Genomic DNA, 20,295 nt, shown 5'->3' with positions numbered 1-20,295 from the left:
AAAATAACAACTTGCTCTTGTTATATCACACATTAGGATACACCTTAACACACTATTTTTATATCTAGAGAGTTTATAAAAAGTTTATCTGAAACTGTGTTAATACAGTTTAAAATTATTTTTTAAAGCACATAGTGTTTCTATTGTGTTTCTCTATACTATTACATAAAGAGAAGGTCTGGCATGTTAGTTAACATAATGAGCTGTATATCTCTCTCTACACCAACGAGTATTTCTATGGTCACTTTTTAAAAATTCCATGTTTCCAAAACAATGTAATACCGAAGGACTCTGAATTATACTAATAGGGGCTTGGGAAGGATATTTAATTTTTCTTTAGGATGTTTAATTTTTCTTTTGCTCTATTACATAGAAAATGATACTGTATACATAATACAGTATACTAAATAAAGTATATTTAGTTGGCTTTAAGTATTGGGAATGACCACACTTATTTACCTACTTGGCTGCTTTGTGAAAATAAAAGGCAATACTTCAGCATTATTTCTATTGGGAAGATACTTAGGACAGGAACCATGAACCTAATCAACACTATTGAGGATGGAGCTAGCATAGGTTTTTGAACTGCTCCACCTGCTGGACCAATGAAACCCTAAGCATAATTTCAGAGTACTTACGTTTTACTGGGATGAAATTAGAAACATTTTGAGCTGAAACCAATTTCTAGCATATGGAAATTATATTTTAAAATGTTTTATTCACTATTAAAGTTTCTATTTATTTTTCACTTATTTTTATGGTCTAAATAATGCTCTACTTACTCAAAGTAGAATGAACTGACAAATGGTTAGAATTTAGGGAAGAGATTTTATCCTCGGATAGACAATAACCTTCAATCTCACATTTTCATTACATTTTTATTTCCCAATGTCATTGCATGTGTACTGACAATTCTAGTTATGATATCATTAAGTTAAGCAGCGAGTTACTACCAATGATAAACAAAACTATATTCAAAACCAAGTTAACAATGATTTACTTTGCCACGTGATTCATGATAGGGTTCCCTGAAAAGCAGACTACCCTGGAGTTTTATAAATATGACTTAATTTACATGAAACCACTCAAGATTTTATTTGTAATTTAAAAATGTCTAAGTGGAATCTCCTTTTGCAAATGCTTTTAACATGACCCCCAGGAGCTCGGTGATCCAATCTTGCCCCCAGGCCAAGCTAGTAAGTTGGACTTTTGAGGACAATGTCAGCAACTCTTCTGCCATGCCATAAGCAGGACTGAACACTTTCTGTGAAGAGACAAAACTATTTGGAGCAGGCCCAGCAGCAGAGACAGATATACGTGGCACAAGCCTGTTTCTTTGTTTTTATGAGGTTCTTTGGGATCTAGTTCAAATATCCTTAAAAGACATAGCTCTGTCTTCTATTTCCTTGGTATTCCCCCAAGAGTGCTGAGTATTGGCGAGAACACTTTGCAAATCTTAATTGTTGTTGACAAGCCAGAATTATTTTTTATAGATGGCTTAGGATAAGAAGGTTAATGGTACATCCATTTTTTTATACCTTAAAAAATTACATATATATATATGTGATTATAATATTATATGTATAATAATAAGTATATATGTAATTATTTATATATATGTACACACACACACACACACCTTTTTATATACCTTGGGCTTCCCTCATGGCTCAGAGGGTAAAAGAATCTGTCTGCAATGCAGAAGATCCAGGTTTGATCCCTGGGTTGGGAAGATCCCCTAGAGAAGAGAATGGCTACCCACCCCAGTATTCTTGCTTGGAGAATTTAATGGAGAGAGGAGCCTGGAGGGCTACAGTCCATAGGGTCACAAAGAGTTGGACACGACTGAGTGACTAAATTATTTTTTTTATATGCCTTGCTTTGTAAATTTAAATAAAAGGGAAAAATAAGATTCAAGAAGATGAAAAAGAAAATGCTCAATACAAAACCCAGCAAAGGGGAAAAAAAGAGAAGGGCATTTAAAAGATTGCTGGGGGATAAGAATTCTAATTTCAGTTCTGCCCTTTGGGAGCAGTTTTTGTATTATTTTTTTCCATACAGATTTCTGTCCTTTTGAGCAAAACTGGGTCTCTGATGTTTGAAAACATGAGAAAGTTAAACTAGGTGATAATGAAAGAAATATTAAAGCTATTCATACTTTGGTAATCTAAACTCATTTCTTAGTTAACAAGCCTATTTAATCAGCAACATTTGGAATTCCAGTAATTGTTAGTTGTTATTCTGTGGGAGAGAATAACTGAAAGCCAAAGAGTAACTTGAAAAAAAAAGTATAAAAAATTTAAAACAGGTCAAATTTCAGGTAATATTACAAATACGTCTTAGGCTCACCAGAACATCATTAGCTTAAAAATCATTAGAGGAATCTACTATATCACACCAGATCTATCTGAGAAATGAAAGTTTTCACCAGGAAAACTTTACTTCCATTTTTTCTGAGCTGAGAAAACCTTGTAAGTGTGGAAAGCTAGGAAGAAGCTAAGGAAATAACAGAGAATAGGGAATGTCTCAAGGGAAACAGACCAAGAGAAGTAGAAAGATATCTTTTTTTTTTTTTTTAAAGACATCTGCCATCTGTGCCTCTCCTAAAGATGCCAACCAACTCCCCAGACTGAAGGTTAGGGAAGCTCTCCTCATGAACCCTGGAAGATATCCCATTAGGTTTCCCCACTAGGATGATAAAGAGTAGCAGATGGGATCCTGCGATTGTCAGGAGGTTATTTGGAAATGGAAGGCCATGAGGTTGGTGATGTTCACTGTTACTCAGTTAACCTTTCCTCCCTTTCATTTTTCCTTTAATGAACTCTTTAATTTTACATGTGCGGTTCCTTACCAACGGTGTTCATATACGGCTTGTCCTTTTTATTTATTACATTTAAAACTTCTTCCTTAGGAAAAAAAACTCTTGTTCATTTTTCCAAGTCTATAAGAAAGATATGTTTGTAATTTTCAACCAAAAGATCTGTGGTTGTGTCCCAAAGAGAACAAAATTTAAGCATTAAAGATGTTGTATTACTGAAAATCTTCTCTATATGGGCAAAGAAAGAACCAGTATGTTTTTAAAGAAAGCAGTGCAGAGAACTGTCAAACCTGGAAATTTATTAATATATCAAAATTTTATCACTTTGGAGCTTCCCTAAATTTGGAATGGTTCAATTTTACATTAACACATGAAGCCCATAATTTTAGTCAAAATCCAAGGCTTCATGGAAAAATGAGAATCTCACAAGTTTTCAGATTGGATATTTGGTATATAATCTCATTTCTCAGTGTAGTCACTAGAACCTTAACAACTGAGTATATCTTTTTAAAAACAATCTATTGAAAATTTAAAGTGTGTTACTTTCAGGTGTACAGCAAGATGATTCAGTTATACACATAATTCACTCTTTTTAAAAAGATTCTTTTCTCACATAGGTTATCACAGAATACTGAGTAGATGTCCCTGTGCTGTACAGTAGCTCTTTGCTGGTTATCTATCTTTTATATTTAGTGTGTGTTAGGTTCATCTCAAGCTCTTGGTTTATCCCTCCCCGCCATGTTTCCTCTTTGGTAACCTTATGCTTGTGTTTGATATCTGTTAAGTCTGTTTCTGTTTTGTAAATAAATTCATTTGTTTCATTTAGATCAGAATACATTTGGGGCATATTTTGCTTTCTTTCAAAACTATTAATACTATAGCAAGCATATTATGAAAAATTCACTCAAATTTCCCCTGACTTTGAAATCTCTTCATTCTATTACTCTGTTAAAACAGGCTCCTTCTAAAACTCCACTGCACATATCAAATCACAATCCATTATTTGCCATGATGACAGGCATTTTCTACTCTACTTGGCTGTCAGTGCCAACATCATTAAGAGATTCTTCAAATTACTTTTTAAAGGTCCTTTTCCCTCAGGATTTTCACTTATATCTAATTAGACTACTTACTCCATGCCATGTAATCCCTGTTGCCAAAACTGCTAAATGCTTCAATAAGTAGGAGAAGGGCATCAATGGAGCAAGACAGATGTAATGTCATTGGTTAACAATAGAAGTGTGAAGCAGCTGCCTTAATTATGAAGCTTATTAATTCATGGTGTTAGAAAAAAATCTTGGCAAGAGTTCTTATAAAGTACCTAACCTTTCCAAATAGCATCATATTGCTTAAAACTTAAAATATACACTTTCAATAAAGAATGTTGAAATAATTATTTTGCCAGTAATTAACACCTGTGTTTAAAACCTGTAAGTCTACGTTACAAGGTCACACATAATTTTAAAAGTAATTCTGCTTCTTAACTGACTTTTAAAAAGTATCTACCATCACATTTCAGTACTTAAAATTTTTTTACAGTTGGAATTAAATCATAGAATAAGGATAAATTATGTCTAAGAGAGGAAGTAAGGAGCAGGGAAAAGAGTTCTAAACAGCTACTTCATATAAAACCTGGGGAAACTTAAAATATCCTCATCAAACATCAGTAGTATTCTCTACATAATATTAACATTTACCATGAAGTGTTTGAGTATTATAAATAATGTATATTAAATGCCTGGCATGTTGTAGGCGCTTCACAAAAGGTAGTTGGTATAATTGTTTAATGAATATATTGAAAAGACAAGATTCAAATAAATGGGTTGCTATCATAGAATAAGTGAAGAGAAATGGTCTCAATATAATCTTCAGTTTTACACCTAGATTATTTTACTATTTTTACTATCTTTACTCTTTATAGAATATTTTATTATCATTTAAAGACAAAAAAAGAAAAAGACAATGACAACTAAAAATGTAAGCCAGAAAACAGCTCAATTTTTTAGGAAGAAGATAGGTGAAAATGGGATTTTCAAAAGAGGTGTTAGTAGAGAAAAAAACTTTAGTGGGAGTGTTTTCTGTTTAGGTGTTGACTAAAACAAAAGATTTATATTTAATGAAGTTATAATTAACAGGAATTAGTTCTTGAGTGTGTAACAGACTGTCACATTCAGAGAAACAAATACCACCCCCATATATTCTGAAGGATAAAAAATAGTCCAAGTATCTGGTGAACCCAGAGAAAAATACCATATAGATGATACATTTTCATCTAAGCCTCATCCTTGCCTTTTCTGAAACAGAATGATCAGCATCTACCATACCAAATATGATATGCAAAATTCCATTTTCTCTTTTAGTTCTGTTAGTAGTTTTATCATTTGTAAATATTTTCTAGTCCTTTTTGAATCTATATATTTTTGGCCTACATTATATTTGTCAAGTGAAGTAATAAATTCTCTGAGTTTATTACCTGCAGGATCAGATGGAGCTTCCTATTAATTATGAAAGTTACCTGTGTTCACAATCTATTCTTACAGTTCATGATTTTAATATCTGTTAACTGATTCAAAGCCTTTACCTCTTTAGATTGAAATGCTCCAATAATATACTTTTCATCATTGGAGCAGCTCTCCTGGGCCCATTCTTTTGAGTGATGTTCTTTTGATGTGTGGCCAGCAGAAACGTATATAGCAAATCTTATGCACAGGAAAGATTAACTTGAAGGAAGAATACCGTATCCTATTTTGTTTTTAGAGACTCTTTTTCATGGTGGACAATATTTTGCTGTGATTCTTTGAGTATCACATTTGCTGGGGACCTCAGTCAGGAGCAACACCTAAGTCTTTCATAGTTTATTACCATGCCCATAGTTTATCTGTATATTAATACACACATACACAGAGTTTGTCACTAATGTTCACTATTCTATCTCATGCCCCTAGAAAGAGCGTTATACATTATAGGCATCAAATAAGTATTTCTTAGATGAATCAATACATAGTCTGTGGGTAGAAATGTGACTGATGGAGTTTAATATGGACTTGAATAGAGTAAAATATTAAAGACAAACATCCAAATTATACATACTTCATCACGTGCTTAAAATAGAGTTTAGTTTTCATTTTTTTAAACTCATCCTTTGTCAAAAGGGTGATATTGTCAATATAGTAAATGCTATTCTGCAAAATACCAGGCTGATCCTAACCAGCCTACTGACAGAGGAAAAGGACAAAAAGGACAGAATTCAGAAGACAGGGTACACATGTACCTAATGTTAGGGATTTTTTTTTAACCAAATCTGACGACTTTTTGCTATGGAACACTGTGGTAGAGGGAAAAGGGCCAAAAACACTGTGAAAGGAAGCATACCATGAAATGACCTGATTCTATGGCTTTCTCTTTTTAGTTTTTAAAGAAAAACTACTGGCAATAAAATTGTGAAAGTGTGAAAATGTAGTTGCTCAGTCACATCTGACTCTCTGCGATCCCATGGACTACAGCCCGCCAGGCTTCTCTGTCTGTGGAATTCTCTAGGCAAGAATACTGGAGTAGATTGCCATTCCCTTCTCCAGAAATGAAAGTTGCTCAGTCATGTCCAACTCTTTGCAACCCCATGAACTACACAGTCCATGGAATTCTCCAGGCCAGAACAGTGGGACCTTCCCAACCCAGGGATTGAACCAGGTCTCCTGCATTGCAGGTGGATTCTTTACCAGCTGAGCCACAAGGGAAGCCCAAGAATACTGGAGTGGGCAGCCTATTCCTTCTCCAGATCTCCAGACCCAGGAATCGGACCAGGGTCTCCTGCATTGCAGGTGGGTATTTTACCAACTGAGATATCAGGGTTCATGTGTTTTTAAATGCCTGGTAAAAGTCAATGAATGTTTTAATATTCTTTTTTCATTCTATTGTTACCTTCTAGTTTGTTTTCTCTGCACCAACAATAATCACATTGGAACATAATTAGAACACCTAAAATAAAAATCTTAATGAACATAATTTCTGCATGTAATTTAACCGAAAGTTAAATATAATATGTAGCCTAAAAAATGAGAAACCTTTATGCACTGCCAAAGTTAAACTGATGAAAATGTTACAGTGAATTCAAAGTAATGCCCAAGAGAATAGAAGCTTTTCAGTTGTGATCTTTTCAGGAATACTAAAAATTCCTCTTAAAAATAATTAAATTTTAAAAATAAAAAAGTTTGAAAATGACTTTAGAAACTTTAGTGACTGTATCTAAATTAAAGGAGACGCTGACAGCAAATACATTACAATACTGTGTTGTTCAAAACATAAGGTGACATTATTAAACACTATAAAAACAAAAACAGTGCTGGTAGACAAGAGGACTTTCACACACGCTGTTTTTCTTTGCCTTCCTGTGTTTGTCATACCCTCCTCTATAGCTCCGCTTGACCACTTCTTTCTCCTTGTTTCAAAACCTCAAGGAGATTAATATGCAGTTTTGGAAGTGAGAACAGAGATGATAATGAAGCTATGTTGAGACTCACTTAGGAATCTCAGGTGTGGCCACAGAATAATATTTAAAAACACTTCTCATTGAAAGAATGATTTCTAGAAACTGCATTATAATTACTTCAAACACAGTCCTGATTTATTATTTAATGTTTCTCTGTTATACTTACGTTCTTGTGTACATATGGTTTTTAAACAAGAAATTAGCAAGCAAAAAAGCGGTACCTACAGATCTCCTTTTCCTACATTTGAGTCCTACACTCCTAATGCCCCAACATCCTCACTTAAAAAGAGGGCTCACTTAAATATTACAGACTTAGATACTACTGAGCAGAAGCTGAGAGCTTCCTGGATCAAATACCATAGGATGAAGACATTAGATCATTGTTGCTGTGGAAATCATTAAGGGGGCTTGCTGAACAATATCTACATAAATATACTGTAGTTTACTTTAAATACATTTGCAGATGATTCATTTTTCTTATTACTCACAAAAGAGTTGACTCTATTTTAATAAAGCTGTATCAGGAGATTAGCATAAGTCATTTTAGGCAGTGTGATACTGGAAAGAAAAAGGATGCTGAGAGGATGTGAACAGACCACTTGTTTTGATCAATGTCTTTTTATGTAAAAGACAAAAGAGAAAAATGATTGAATTCCCTTGGTACTATATACATTTGTGGGCTTCTGTAGTAGGTGGTTTGATCCCTGGATCAGGAAGATATCCTGGAGGAGGGCATGTCAACCCACTCCAGTATTCTTGCCTGAAGAATCCCATAGAGAAATCTGGCAGGCTACAGTCCATGGGGTCGCAAACTGGTGGATACAACTGAAGCAACTAAGCAGGCATGCACAAATAGTGGGTGGAAGAGGATACAAAATGTAACAGGTATATGGTATTCACAGGAGGATACAGAATGTAACAGGTGTATGGTATTCACAAATCTTTACAAAAACAATATGCACCTAGTCTTAACATGATATACTTTAGACCTCCCACCTCAGTATTTTCCACCTCACTCTGTGTGTGTGTGTGAGAGAGACATACACACACACACAGGAGAGGCAGAACAGGGTAGTGGTTAAGAACTTACACTAAGGTGCTAGACTGCGAACTACTCACCGGATGTGCAACCCTGGACAAGTTGGTTAATCCTTAAAACATGAATAATAATGGGATTTTATCAATATCAAATTAGTGACTGCTGTTAGGATTAAATGTTTATCAATGTGAAGTTCTTAGAATAGTGTCTGGCACATGAAAAGTGTTATCTATTACTGTGTGATCCCAAGCACTTTAAAATACTATGTTAGGCAAATACATTAATGTAGGTAAATATGAAAGAAACATTATATTCTTAAATCTAACAGATACTAGTTTAAGATGCTGGCTGAAATTAATCATTATTTTACTGTCTTTCTCCTAATTTTGTTTTTATGAATCTGTCTAGAAAATGATAAAAAAATCTCATTCTTAGAAATTTAAAAGAAATTCTTAATTAAAAAATATTCTTATCTCAGAAATGAGTTAATTTGACAAAATATAATTTTTTGATAGCTGTCTTGTATACTTAATCCTCCTCTCATTTCTATAGAGCAAACAATAGGAAACTGATTTATACAGGATCCATCCACCCATCCATCAATTCGTTAACAAATATTTTCTGACTCATTACATTGTATGTGGCCCTATAACACACACACAAAAGCTATACACTAGTTTCTCAAAGGGAAAACACTGAAAAATTGGAAAATTGTGAGGATACTGATGCCTATTGAGAATGATAAAGCAATAGGAAAGGTAGGAAAAAAGCTAATAATAAGTGAACTACAGCAGACTCAGTGACTTTATAAGAGAAGGCCCTTAAAGACATTATAGTCCAAGGGGTCTTAATTTTTTTAAAAAGTACCAACATATCTGAGGGGTAAAATACAATATTTGCTGCTGCTGTTCAATCACTAAGTTCTGTCCAACTCTTTGTGGCCGCATGACCTGCAACATGCCAGGTTTCCCTATCCTTCACTATCTCCTGGATCCCAATTAATATGCCAACAAAGTTTTATGGTAAATTATTATACATAAAGTCAACAAAGAAAAAAAATAATACATATATAATATGCAGGAAAGAAATGAAGAAGATACCGCTAATAGTAATTTTAACTTCAATATTAAATTTAGTTCACAGCTTCCTGGCAAAAAAACCAAAATAAGCAGAGTATAATTTTTTACCATGTGATAAAGCTGACTGTATATTTTTTTCTTGGAAGGGGGGATGGGAGGAGTTAACTTTTCTGGCAATAATTCTAAGAGAACTTAATCAAGTGGATCCTTATGTTAAAAAACTTCAGCAATACCATGGATTCCATAGAATTCCTCAAAAAAGCAATAAGAAAAGCTTTCAACTATAATTCACAAAGCTTATTACACTGAAGGATAGGGTAATCACCTGGCTGCTGAGGACAGCCCAGTTTATAACTATTATCCCGGCTTAAATATTAATAGTGCCAGATTCCATTCTCAGGCTGACTCAAGTTTGGATGATAAATTACGTGGTCATCTTATCCACGGGGAATCTGGCCCAGTTATATTGCTTTGTAGTGATCTTTGACAGAGCAACGAACTTCATACAGTTTCTGCCAAATTTCAAGAGGAACTAGAAGGCAACAGTTTAAGACTCAAATTAAAAGAGAAGGTATAACACATACAAAATATAATCCCTTTATATTAAAAACAATGCAATAATATGAAACTCACACTTAGAATTGAAAGCAATTCTTCAGTCCCACATTCAGGTTTTAAACGCTCCTTGAACATTTTAACTGTTTGGTGCTTCAAATAGTAATAAGAGGCAATGCGGCCATATGTCAGAGGCTCAATGCTCCGATTATCCTATTTCAGAAGAAAGATAAAGTAATGTAAATAGAAAGCACAATAAATATGTTCATAATGTTAATAATTCATACTGCCTGTTGCTATCGCAACATTTCATTACAGTTTTTGACTATGGTTAGCAAAAGCCCTATTGTTAGAAAGCTGGGCAATCTTTTCAATTGGAATGTATATGACCCACTCGTACCTCTCCAATTTCAATACAATAGGAATGTTCCAATTCAACCAGAGACTTCTCAACCAGATTGGACAGAAACTTGTTCACAGAATCATGGCTCACATCACTCAAATTGTAGTAGCTAGAAAACAAGCAAGGTCATTATTTGCTTCAAAATATTTCCTATTAAAACTGTCACTTCAATTTCACTTTGTTCTTTTCAGAATTAAAAAAAAATCCATTTATAGCAAATCAAAGAAATAAAGCAACTGCAATTGTCATTTCTACCTTACAGATCAAAATCCTCATACTTGAGTTTATTGATACTGATAGAATGGCAATACATTCAAAATATAAAGGATAAGCAGATAAAATTCAGCAACACATTAAAAAGACACTAATTTTCCAGCATTAAAACTATTTCAGTTTATGCATCTACAGCAAACTAAATCTATGTACTAGATTCAGTAGCAGCAAGAAGCTTATTACATATAAACATATAATACCCTTTTATATGTAAAACTCATCCGGAGTAACATTAAAAAACTCAAATAACTATTGATTTGGATAGTAGATAAGTTCTTTTAGGAAATTTAGTCAACTGTTGTTCCCTTAAGGAATATTCTAAAGATTAGAAGGAACATCTTCAGGCTAACAAAAAAGCATTCTAACTATGCTTACCTATACAGAAAACATACAAGTTCAGCTCTATATACCTTCTACATAAAAACTTAAGGACGTGCAATTCACCTTAACGCTCTTCCCTGTAACTCCAAGAGGTTTTTGGCAAATCCCTAAGATTACTAGGAATCTATGCCTGGGAAAAGATCCAAGAGGTGAGGGACCATCCCCACAGTCATGGCAGACCGCTAATTCCTGCTGGGTGAATCCTGTTCCCTAGTCAGCGTGGAGAATTACATGCCCTACCTCCATCCAAATCAAGGATACAAGCCTCAGAGAACAGACTGTCAATACTGAAACCCCAGCAAGAAGGTTTAACATCTGTACAGGACTAGGAAGGGGTTGCACAGAGTCGGACATGACTGAAGCGACTTAGCAGCAGAAGCAGCAGGAAGGGGGTAGTCAGAACCTGGGAAAGAAAGTGTTAACAATCTCAAATGGGAGAGGCCTTAAGGCCTGCCAAGTATGGTGATTTTCTTTCTTCCAAGGGAAATAGTTGGGGTCAATACTATAAAAATTTATTTAAAAACACAAAAAGCAGGATTTAAATCATGGCAGGATATATTTTCATTAGAAAGAGAAGTTGGCCCAAATGTTTAGGTACCCTCAAATTTGAGAGTTTCCATTGAGTATGGATTAATAATAGGTTATTTATTTAAATCATAGTTAAATGCTAAGGATTTTCTTATAAAAGAGAAATAGTTTAAATTTTAGTCTGTAGAGAAATTATTGCCTTTCCTGGAAAAGTTCTTTTCATAATCCCAAATGAAGCAATATTTTTCAATGAAGAGATAAACACCAGCTAGATCAGTGCTGTTAATTTAACCAAAATGTAACCAGCCATATGTGAAGGTGAAAAACCAGCATTAGAAACTATTAGAAAATACTTCCTTTATTCTGAATTATGACTGAGAAGCATATAGTTAGAATAATTTACACTGCATTAGAGGTAAAAATAAAAATTCTGGACATTCAAGGTTCCATAAAAGAGACAGATCCCCAAAGCTGTTTCAAATTATTAACAATATTTTTTCTCTTTTATATTTTTCCCAACAAATGAAATTTATCAGCCAGACTTTGTGCAATGCAAGCGCTGACTTTATATTTCACATTCTTTTGGCTTGCTAAGCCTATAAATTTTCCAATACTTTTGTCAGCTGTCTGGACTAATACAACATTGATAAAGTTATATCTAACTGGACGAAAACTAGTGAAAATGTGTCCAGGACACTGAATAAGTAGTACTATTTGCAGAACACAAATCAAGCTATTCTTTATGCAACTAAAATTACAGAAAGAAGACATTGTGAAAATAATATTACCATGAAAAATGAAAAGTCGTGATTCCATTTCATCTATAAGTTTATTAGGCTATTAGAAAACAAAAAAAATCTCATGGTTGCTGCTACAGATAATCACAGACATTCCCATATAAATATAACTGGAATGTCAACTTTACCATATTATGCTTTAATGAATTTTAATTTTAATTAATTTTTAATGAATTTGGTACACTTAAAAATAATACTTAAAACCATTAATGATAAAAATGTCTCTAAAAATGATAGATTCTTTTTAAATTATTTATCTTATTCACTATTTTATGTATTTATAAGACATATTGTGATGGGCTAAAATCTCATCTGAAGTTTGTTTATTCAAATCTATTGGAAAATATTTTAAACTACTTTGTGGCATTTATTCAGATAAAGTAGAGTCAGGATAAACATGTTTTAAACATTTATAATGAGTTGCAAAAAAAAATTCAAGTAAAATCATGACTCTGAGACTCCAACAAATTATCTAATGACTACAGTAAAATATTATTAATAATCTAACTTGCTAAAAACTAATAGCATTTTTGGAGCAGAATAACTTAAAAAGCTTCCATTGATAAATTTCTTAATATAGCTGTTCTTTTCCAATGTGCTCATCAACATTATTGACCTGCATAAGAGTAGAAATGAAAAACTCTATTTAAGTAATTGAACTGACATTCAATACATTCAGTATTGAAACTTTTGTCCTTACTACATCTGGGGGGTTATCAAGAATTTTCAAAATCCCTAAAATTGTTTTCTTCAGATATTCTGGCACATGTAAGTGATTAACTTTATTTTTTTAAAGTGACAACTTAAGAAACACAGTACTAGTTTAAATATTACATTGTTGAATATAATAGTAAAAACTTTTCTCCTATGTAGCCAACACAAATAGTAAAATGCATCTAGTTTTGCTAGTGATGACTTCACGGATCTATATCAAGTATTATTACTCTTTGTTAATATTTGTATTGAGAGTCTAAGGTTATATAAAAATTTTCATATCCATTTTTTAGATCCCATAAAATTTTGAGAGTATATTCTGACACGTTTTTGTGAATAAATGATGGAGTTTATATTTACATAACCTTCATTAGTAGCATTATATGGCCTTTGCTTTTAACACGTGAACGTTCAGTAACCATGCAATTTCTAGCCTAAATAATTATAAGCATTTAGCTTGAAAATTACATATTAATTTTAATAATCACTTTACTAGCTTGAAAAAGCATGCAACTGCTAAGTAAAAAGGTTTGTTTTCATGTTGCACTTGCCACAGTAGAAAATTTATAATTTATTGGTTATTAAAGCAGAAATATTATACAACTGTTTAATTATGGATAAAGGATACAATGTAGTTTCATGCTCACTGCATTGAATCATCAAGTCATTATCTTCTCTCTGCTATAAACAGACAGCCTACCTTTTTTGTCAGCATGGTATTTCATTTATTTCACAGAGAAACCCAGTTTCACAATAATTGACTTGTCAGAGGCTGTAATTTACGAGGCTGAGCTCTGTAAGATTTCTCTATATTGGACTCAACCTGCACACAAGCAGGGTTGAATATTTACAATGCTGTTAACAGGTGCTGAGTTGTTTAATGATTCTAATAGCCAGAAGCGTACTGAGAAAGCCAGCGGGATCACAATTACAGGCTGTTTGAACACAACAATTACTAGTCCCCTGAGAGGTGTGAAAGTCAAAGGCAGTTTGATACTGACAGCATCCAGCACATGGGCTAGACAGGCTACTTCTATTAGCAGTCCACTGGGAAAAAGTTTAAACAAACCTCTCCCTATCATAAAATTTTACAAAGTTGATTACATTTAAAGGATCAAAAAGTAAAACAAGCTTAAAAAAATTAACTTTAAAAGATCTTATCAAAAGATAAACAAGAATACCTCACACGAAACCTTGTTATCTTTTCCAACCTTAAAAAGAATGAAAGTTTACCAGCTGAAAAAGAGAGATTTTATTGTAATGTAAAACATAGATAAAGTCACACCAAACAGTTTGGATTTAATGTGAATAGTGGCAGTCATTTCCTGTTTGGTTTATGTAAACCTGGCCAGAGATCTCGCTGGGAAATTTTTCATCAGTATAGAAATGCTACTGCTATAACTGTCAGTACTGGGAAGTCATTTGTTACAGCACCATGCTTTTTTATGTTCAGATTATGCAGCAGTAATAATGACACAAATAATGGAAGTGGTTACAGGGACAGCTGAAACTACCACAACATTTTTTCCCCCTAGAAATATTTAGAAGCTTTCTCAGGGGAAAACAGAGAGTAAAATTGAACATACAAATTGAATCCAGAACTCAATTTGAAATATATTATATTTCATGATGCACCAATACATGTGTTTATATATAAACAAACTAATTTATACATATATCTGTATCTACATATATATTTAATCTTATAAATATATATCTTTATATGTATTTACATATATTTGCATATATACACACATGCATATCAAAACATAAAAATATACAAAGACATACAGAGAACAACCCAGGAACTGAAATCTTTCTCAACATAAATTTTATTTTGGGTGGTGGTATGGTGTGGACACTTTACAGTAATATGAATAAATGAAGAGGGTTGGAGAATTGGGACATATTTATTTATCTATATGTGACTGTATTTCAGGAGTGGTGCTTGCTCTTTCAATTTTTAAGTAAACTTCAGTTTCTCCTTGTCACACATACATGCATGCACACAAGTGTGTATACAAGCCTGTCCCACCCAAAGAAAAGTCAAATCTCAGTTTATGGCACTGAATGACATGAAGTATGAAGTATATATTAAATACATAATACAAGCTCTTCATTTGAGACAATGATTTTAGCCTTCTTAAAACTTTTACTAGAACTAAAAGTAAGTGGAAAAAGTGTACCAATTTCCTGTGCCTTTCTTTGCTCTGGCTTTGTGGATAGGGGCTTTTAACACAGACAACAGTAAAAAGATATTAGGGCCAATTAGAAAGAAAAGTGCAGAGCATGACTATAGCAGATAAGTAAAATATGCAAATTGTTAACTTTATTTGGGCCCTTTCTCTTGATTTGAAATGTTAAAATTTTTTTTTAGTGATATTTAAAAAATAAATCTGAGAATTTCTACCTTTCAACAGGGAAGTTCAAATTATTTATAACATTTATGATTATAATTGGCCTTCTTTATGATATGAGAGATACTGTCAGTCCTCTGATCAAAAACCCGAGAAAGGTTCTCATTTCACCCAGAATAGAAATCAAAGTTCTTACATGGGTGCCGAAGGCCTCATAAGACTAATAAGACCACTGACCACCCACCCACAATCCCTAACCTCATCTCCTACTACTCTCCACACCCCCCACTTATTCCACTTTAGCTATATCTTCTTCCTGCTGCACCTTCATCACACCAGACATGTGTCTTAGAACCTCTCCTGTCCCCCTGGCCTGAAATGCTGTTCACTAGATATTTATGTGGTCAACCTTCTCACCTCTTTCAAGTCTTTGTTCAAATGCCACCACTTATCCTATGTCTACTAAGAAAACCATATCTACTTTCCATTTCCAAAACAATATATTTAATTTCTGACCAAGAAAGTGAGATTTGAGCAAAATTTTTAGATATGATTAATTCAGTTTTAGGCATGTTGAATTTGAAATGATGGTAGGAAGTCCATGTGGCAACATTCAGAAGGTTGGTGGAGAAATGAGACTATACTTAATGGAGAGCAGATGGAGTGAAATATTTTGGGTCTTCCACAGACAGGTGATATTTTAAATACAAAAAGGATCTTTAGAGAAGAACAACAAAGATAAATAATAGTCCTGTGCTTACCTGGGGTTCATGATAAGACGACGGAAAAAGTAAGTCCAGGTAATATAATCCATTGCATCTTGCTTAGATGTTATTGTACCACCAGCAATCTCTGCATTTAAATGGTCAGACAGCACTCCTAATAAACTACAGAGTGAATAAGACATGGGAAACATACATGAAAATTAAATGAAAAACACTTGAACACATAGTCAAGACTCAAATTTGATGTTCCAAGATATAGGACAAATGTGTTTCCTGTAATTTATATACTTTGTATATAATCTTGGCAAAATGAATTGCTAGGTGCAAATAAACACAGGCTGATAGGAAGGGAGCTAGTAACTTTTACAAGAAGAAGATGAGAGCCAACCTATGAGTAGACAAGAGATGACACACCTTGGAGAGCAGAATTTTCTTATAGGCATTGGAGTAAGTACAGAATAATACTGAGGCAGATGGTAGAATACTGCGGCAGATGGTAGAAGAGTTGGTAGGAAATAGGGGACAGTTATGTTGGAGCAAGGATATTCCCTTCATTAATTCAGTGAATATTAAGTTCAGTCATAGAAGATAAATGTACTAGGTGGTGTGGAATATAGCGATGATCAGATGCACTGAAATATTGGCACAACAAAATGGTCATTTCAGTTTCTTATATAAAATACAAAAAAGGGAAGTAATGTCCAATAAAGGATAAAAACATGTAAATTATGATACATGGAACAATATGTAGTATTAAAAACAGCTTCCACAAGGATGTTTTTAAGGATATGAGGAAAAGGTCATAATAAACTGAATGAAAAAAAGTTGCCTTATTCCTCTCCAGTCATCAGTGGCAGAGTGCATATCTGTATAGCTAATTTGGAGGGCAATTTGGCAATATCTATGTGAATAATCACTATGATCCAGCAATTTTACTTTTTCATTATCACCTGTTAGGGAAACATTCAAAAGTTAGGATAGGGAAGCAAAACCCTTCACTGCAGCAATATATATAAGAGAGAAAACTAGAAACTCTGAATGCCCATTAATAGAGAAGTTAATATATAACTTCTATATATATATTTTGTAGAAGATAAAATATTACATCCAATGTGCACATTTAAATTTTTAATCCATTTTTTACTGAAGTATATATAGAAAAAAATTACATAAACTATATACATACAACTCAAGTAATATTCACAATGTGAACACATCTGTGTAACCAATGCCAAGATCAAGCATTCCTACTGTCCCAGAGGTCTTCTTTTTGTGTTTTTTAGTCACTCCTCTTGCTCAAAGACCTACAAGACCTTTTAGAACACACACCCCAAAAAGATGTCCTTTTCATTATAGGGGACTGGAATGCAAAAGTAGGAAGTCAAGAAACACCTGGGGTCACAGGCAAATTTGGCCTTAATACGGAATGAAGCAGGGCAAAGACTAATAGAGTTTTGCCAAGAAAATGCACTGGTCATAACAAACACCCTCTTCCAACAACACAAGAGAAGACTCTGTACATGGACATCACCAGATGGTCAACACCAAAATCAGACTGATTATATTCTTTGCAGCCAAAGATGGAGAAGCTCTATACAGTCAGCAAAAACAAGACCGGGAGCTGACTGTGGCTCAGATCATGAACTCCTTATTGCCAAATTCAGACTGAAATTGAAGAAAGTAGGGAAAACCACTAGACCATTCAGGTATGACCTAATTCAAATCCCATATGATTAATCAGTGGAAGTGAGAAATAGATTTAAGGGCCTAGATCTGATAGATAGAGTGCCTGATGAACTATGGACTGAGGTTCGTAGCATTGTACAGGAGACAGGGATCAAGACCATCCCCGTGGAAAAGAAATGCAAAAAAGCAAAATGGCTGTCTGGGGAGGCCTTACAAATAGCTGTGAAAAGAAGAGAAGCAAAAAGCAAAGGAGAAAAGGAAAGATACAAGCATCTGAATGCAGAGTTCCAAAGAATAGCAAGGAGAGATAAGAAAGCCTTCCTCAGCTATCAATGCAAAGAAATAGAGGAAAACAACAGAATGGGAAAGACTAGAGATCTCTTCAAGAAAATTAGAGATACCAAGGGAACATTTCATGCAAAGATGGGCTCGATAAAGGACAGAAATGGTATGGACCTAACAGAAGCAGAAGATATTAAGAAGAGATGGCAAGAATACACAGAAGAACTGTACAAAAAAGATCTTCATGACCCAGATAATCACAATGGTGTGATCACTGACCTAGAGCCAGACATCCTGGAATGTGAAGTCAAGTGGGCCTTAGAAAGCATCACTACGAACAAAGCTAGGGCAGGTGATGGAATTCCAGTTGAGCTATTTCAAATCCTGGAAGATGATGCTGTGAAAGTGCTGCACTCAATATGCCAGCAAATTTGGAAAACTCAGCAGTGGCCACAGGACTGGAAAAGGTCAGTTTTCATTGCAATCCCAAAGAAAGACAATGCCAAAGAATGCTCAAACTACCACACAATTGCACTCATCTCACACGCTAGTAAAGTAATCCTCAAAATTCTCCAAGCCAGGCTTTAGCAATATGTGAACCGTGAACTTCCTGATGTTCAAGCTGGTTTTAGAAAAGGCAGAGGAACCAGAGATCAAATTGCCAACATCTGCTGGATCATGGAAAAAGCAAGAGAGTTCCAGACAAACATCTATTTCTGCTTTATTGACTATGCCAAAGCCTTTGACTGTGTGGATCACAATAAATTGTGGAAAATTCTGAAAGAGATGGGAATACCAGACCACCTGATCTGCCTCTTGAGAAATCTGTATGCAGGTCAGGAAGCAACAGTTAGAACTGAACATGGAACAACAGACTGGTTCCAAATAGGAAAAGGAGTACATAAAGGCTGTATATTGTCACCCCGCTTATTTAACAGATGCAGAGTACATCATGAGAAATGCTGGACTGGAAGAAACACAAGCTGGAATCAAGATTGCCGGGAGAAATATCAATCACCTCAGAGATGCAGATGACACCACCCTTATGGCAGAAAGCGAAGAGGAACTAAAAAGCCTCTTGATGAAAGTGAAAGAGGAGAGTGAAAAAGTTGGCTTAAAGCTCAACATTTAGAAAACAAAGATCATGGCATCTGTTCCCATCACTTCATGGGAAATAGATGGGGAAACAGTGGAAACAGTGTCAGACTTTATTTTTTTGGGCTCCAAAATCACTGCAGATGGTGACTACAGCCATGAAATTAAAAGACACTTACTCCTTGGAAGGAAATTTATGACCAACCTAGAGAGAATATTCAAAAGCAGAGACATTACTTTGCCAACAAAGGTTCGTCTAGTCAAGGCTATGGTTTTTCCAGTGGTCATGTGTGGATGTGAGCGTTGGACTGTGAAGAAGGCTGAGTGCTGAAGAATTGATGCTTTTGAACTATGGTGTTGGAGAAGACTCTTGAGAGTCCCTTGGACTGCAAGGAGATCCAACCAGTCCATTCTGAAGGAGATCAGCCCTGGGATTTCTTTGGAAGGAATGATGCTAAAGCTGAAACTCCAGTACTTTGGCCACCTCATGCGAAGAGTTGACTCATTGGAAAAGACTCTGATGCTGGGAGGGATTGGGGGCAGGAGGAGAAGGGGACGACAGAGGATGAGATGGCTGGATGGCATCACTGACTCGATGGACGTGAGTCTGAGTGAACTCCGGGAGCTGGTGACGGACAGGGAGGCCTGGCCTGCTGCGATTCATGGGGTCGCAAAGAGTTGGACACGACTGAGCGACTGAACTGAACTGAACTGAACTTGCTCAAAAAGTATTTTCACTTTTCTTTTCTTTACCTTAATGTACTGGCTTAGGTCTCTAGCACAATGCTTAATTACTGGCAGTGGTGAAAGCAATATCCCTGTATAATTTTCTGTCTCTAAGAGAAAGCATTTAATATTGAACCCTTGATTATGGTATCTGAGGTAGATTTTTATTAGATACTCTATCAGATTAAGAACATTTCCCTATATATTTGTTGGCTAACAGTTCTTATTATGAATGGGTGTGGAATTTCATCACACAGTTTTTAAAATATCTGAGATAATCATATAATTTTTCTCATGTTTTTCCTGCTAATACAGTGAATTATATTCATGTATTTTCAAGTAATAAGCCTT

At 34.6% G+C, this 20,295-nt stretch overlaps 1 protein-coding gene across 1 annotated transcript in view; it reads right to left on the bottom strand.

The window, feature by feature from the left end:
- ASCC3 (activating signal cointegrator 1 complex subunit 3) overlaps window positions 1-20,295 on the bottom strand; it is a 335,161-nt gene that overhangs the window by 63,576 nt on the left and 251,290 nt on the right. Inside the window, exons 34-36 of the mRNA XM_061427741.1 lie at window positions 16,192-16,317; window positions 10,378-10,489; window positions 10,056-10,190 (exon numbers count right to left, since the gene is read on the bottom strand). Coding sequence (XP_061283725.1) covers window positions 10,056-10,190; window positions 10,378-10,489; window positions 16,192-16,317 — 373 coding nt within the window. The remainder of the gene's footprint in view (window positions 1-10,055; window positions 10,191-10,377; window positions 10,490-16,191; window positions 16,318-20,295) is intronic.

Source organism: Bos javanicus, chromosome 9 (genome assembly GCF_032452875.1).
Source record: "Bos javanicus breed banteng chromosome 9, ARS-OSU_banteng_1.0, whole genome shotgun sequence".
Classification (NCBI taxonomy): domain Eukaryota; kingdom Metazoa; phylum Chordata; class Mammalia; order Artiodactyla; family Bovidae; genus Bos; species Bos javanicus.
The sequence above is the reverse complement of the archived record's forward strand: the minus strand, read 5'-3'. Positions and strand labels throughout refer to the sequence as shown.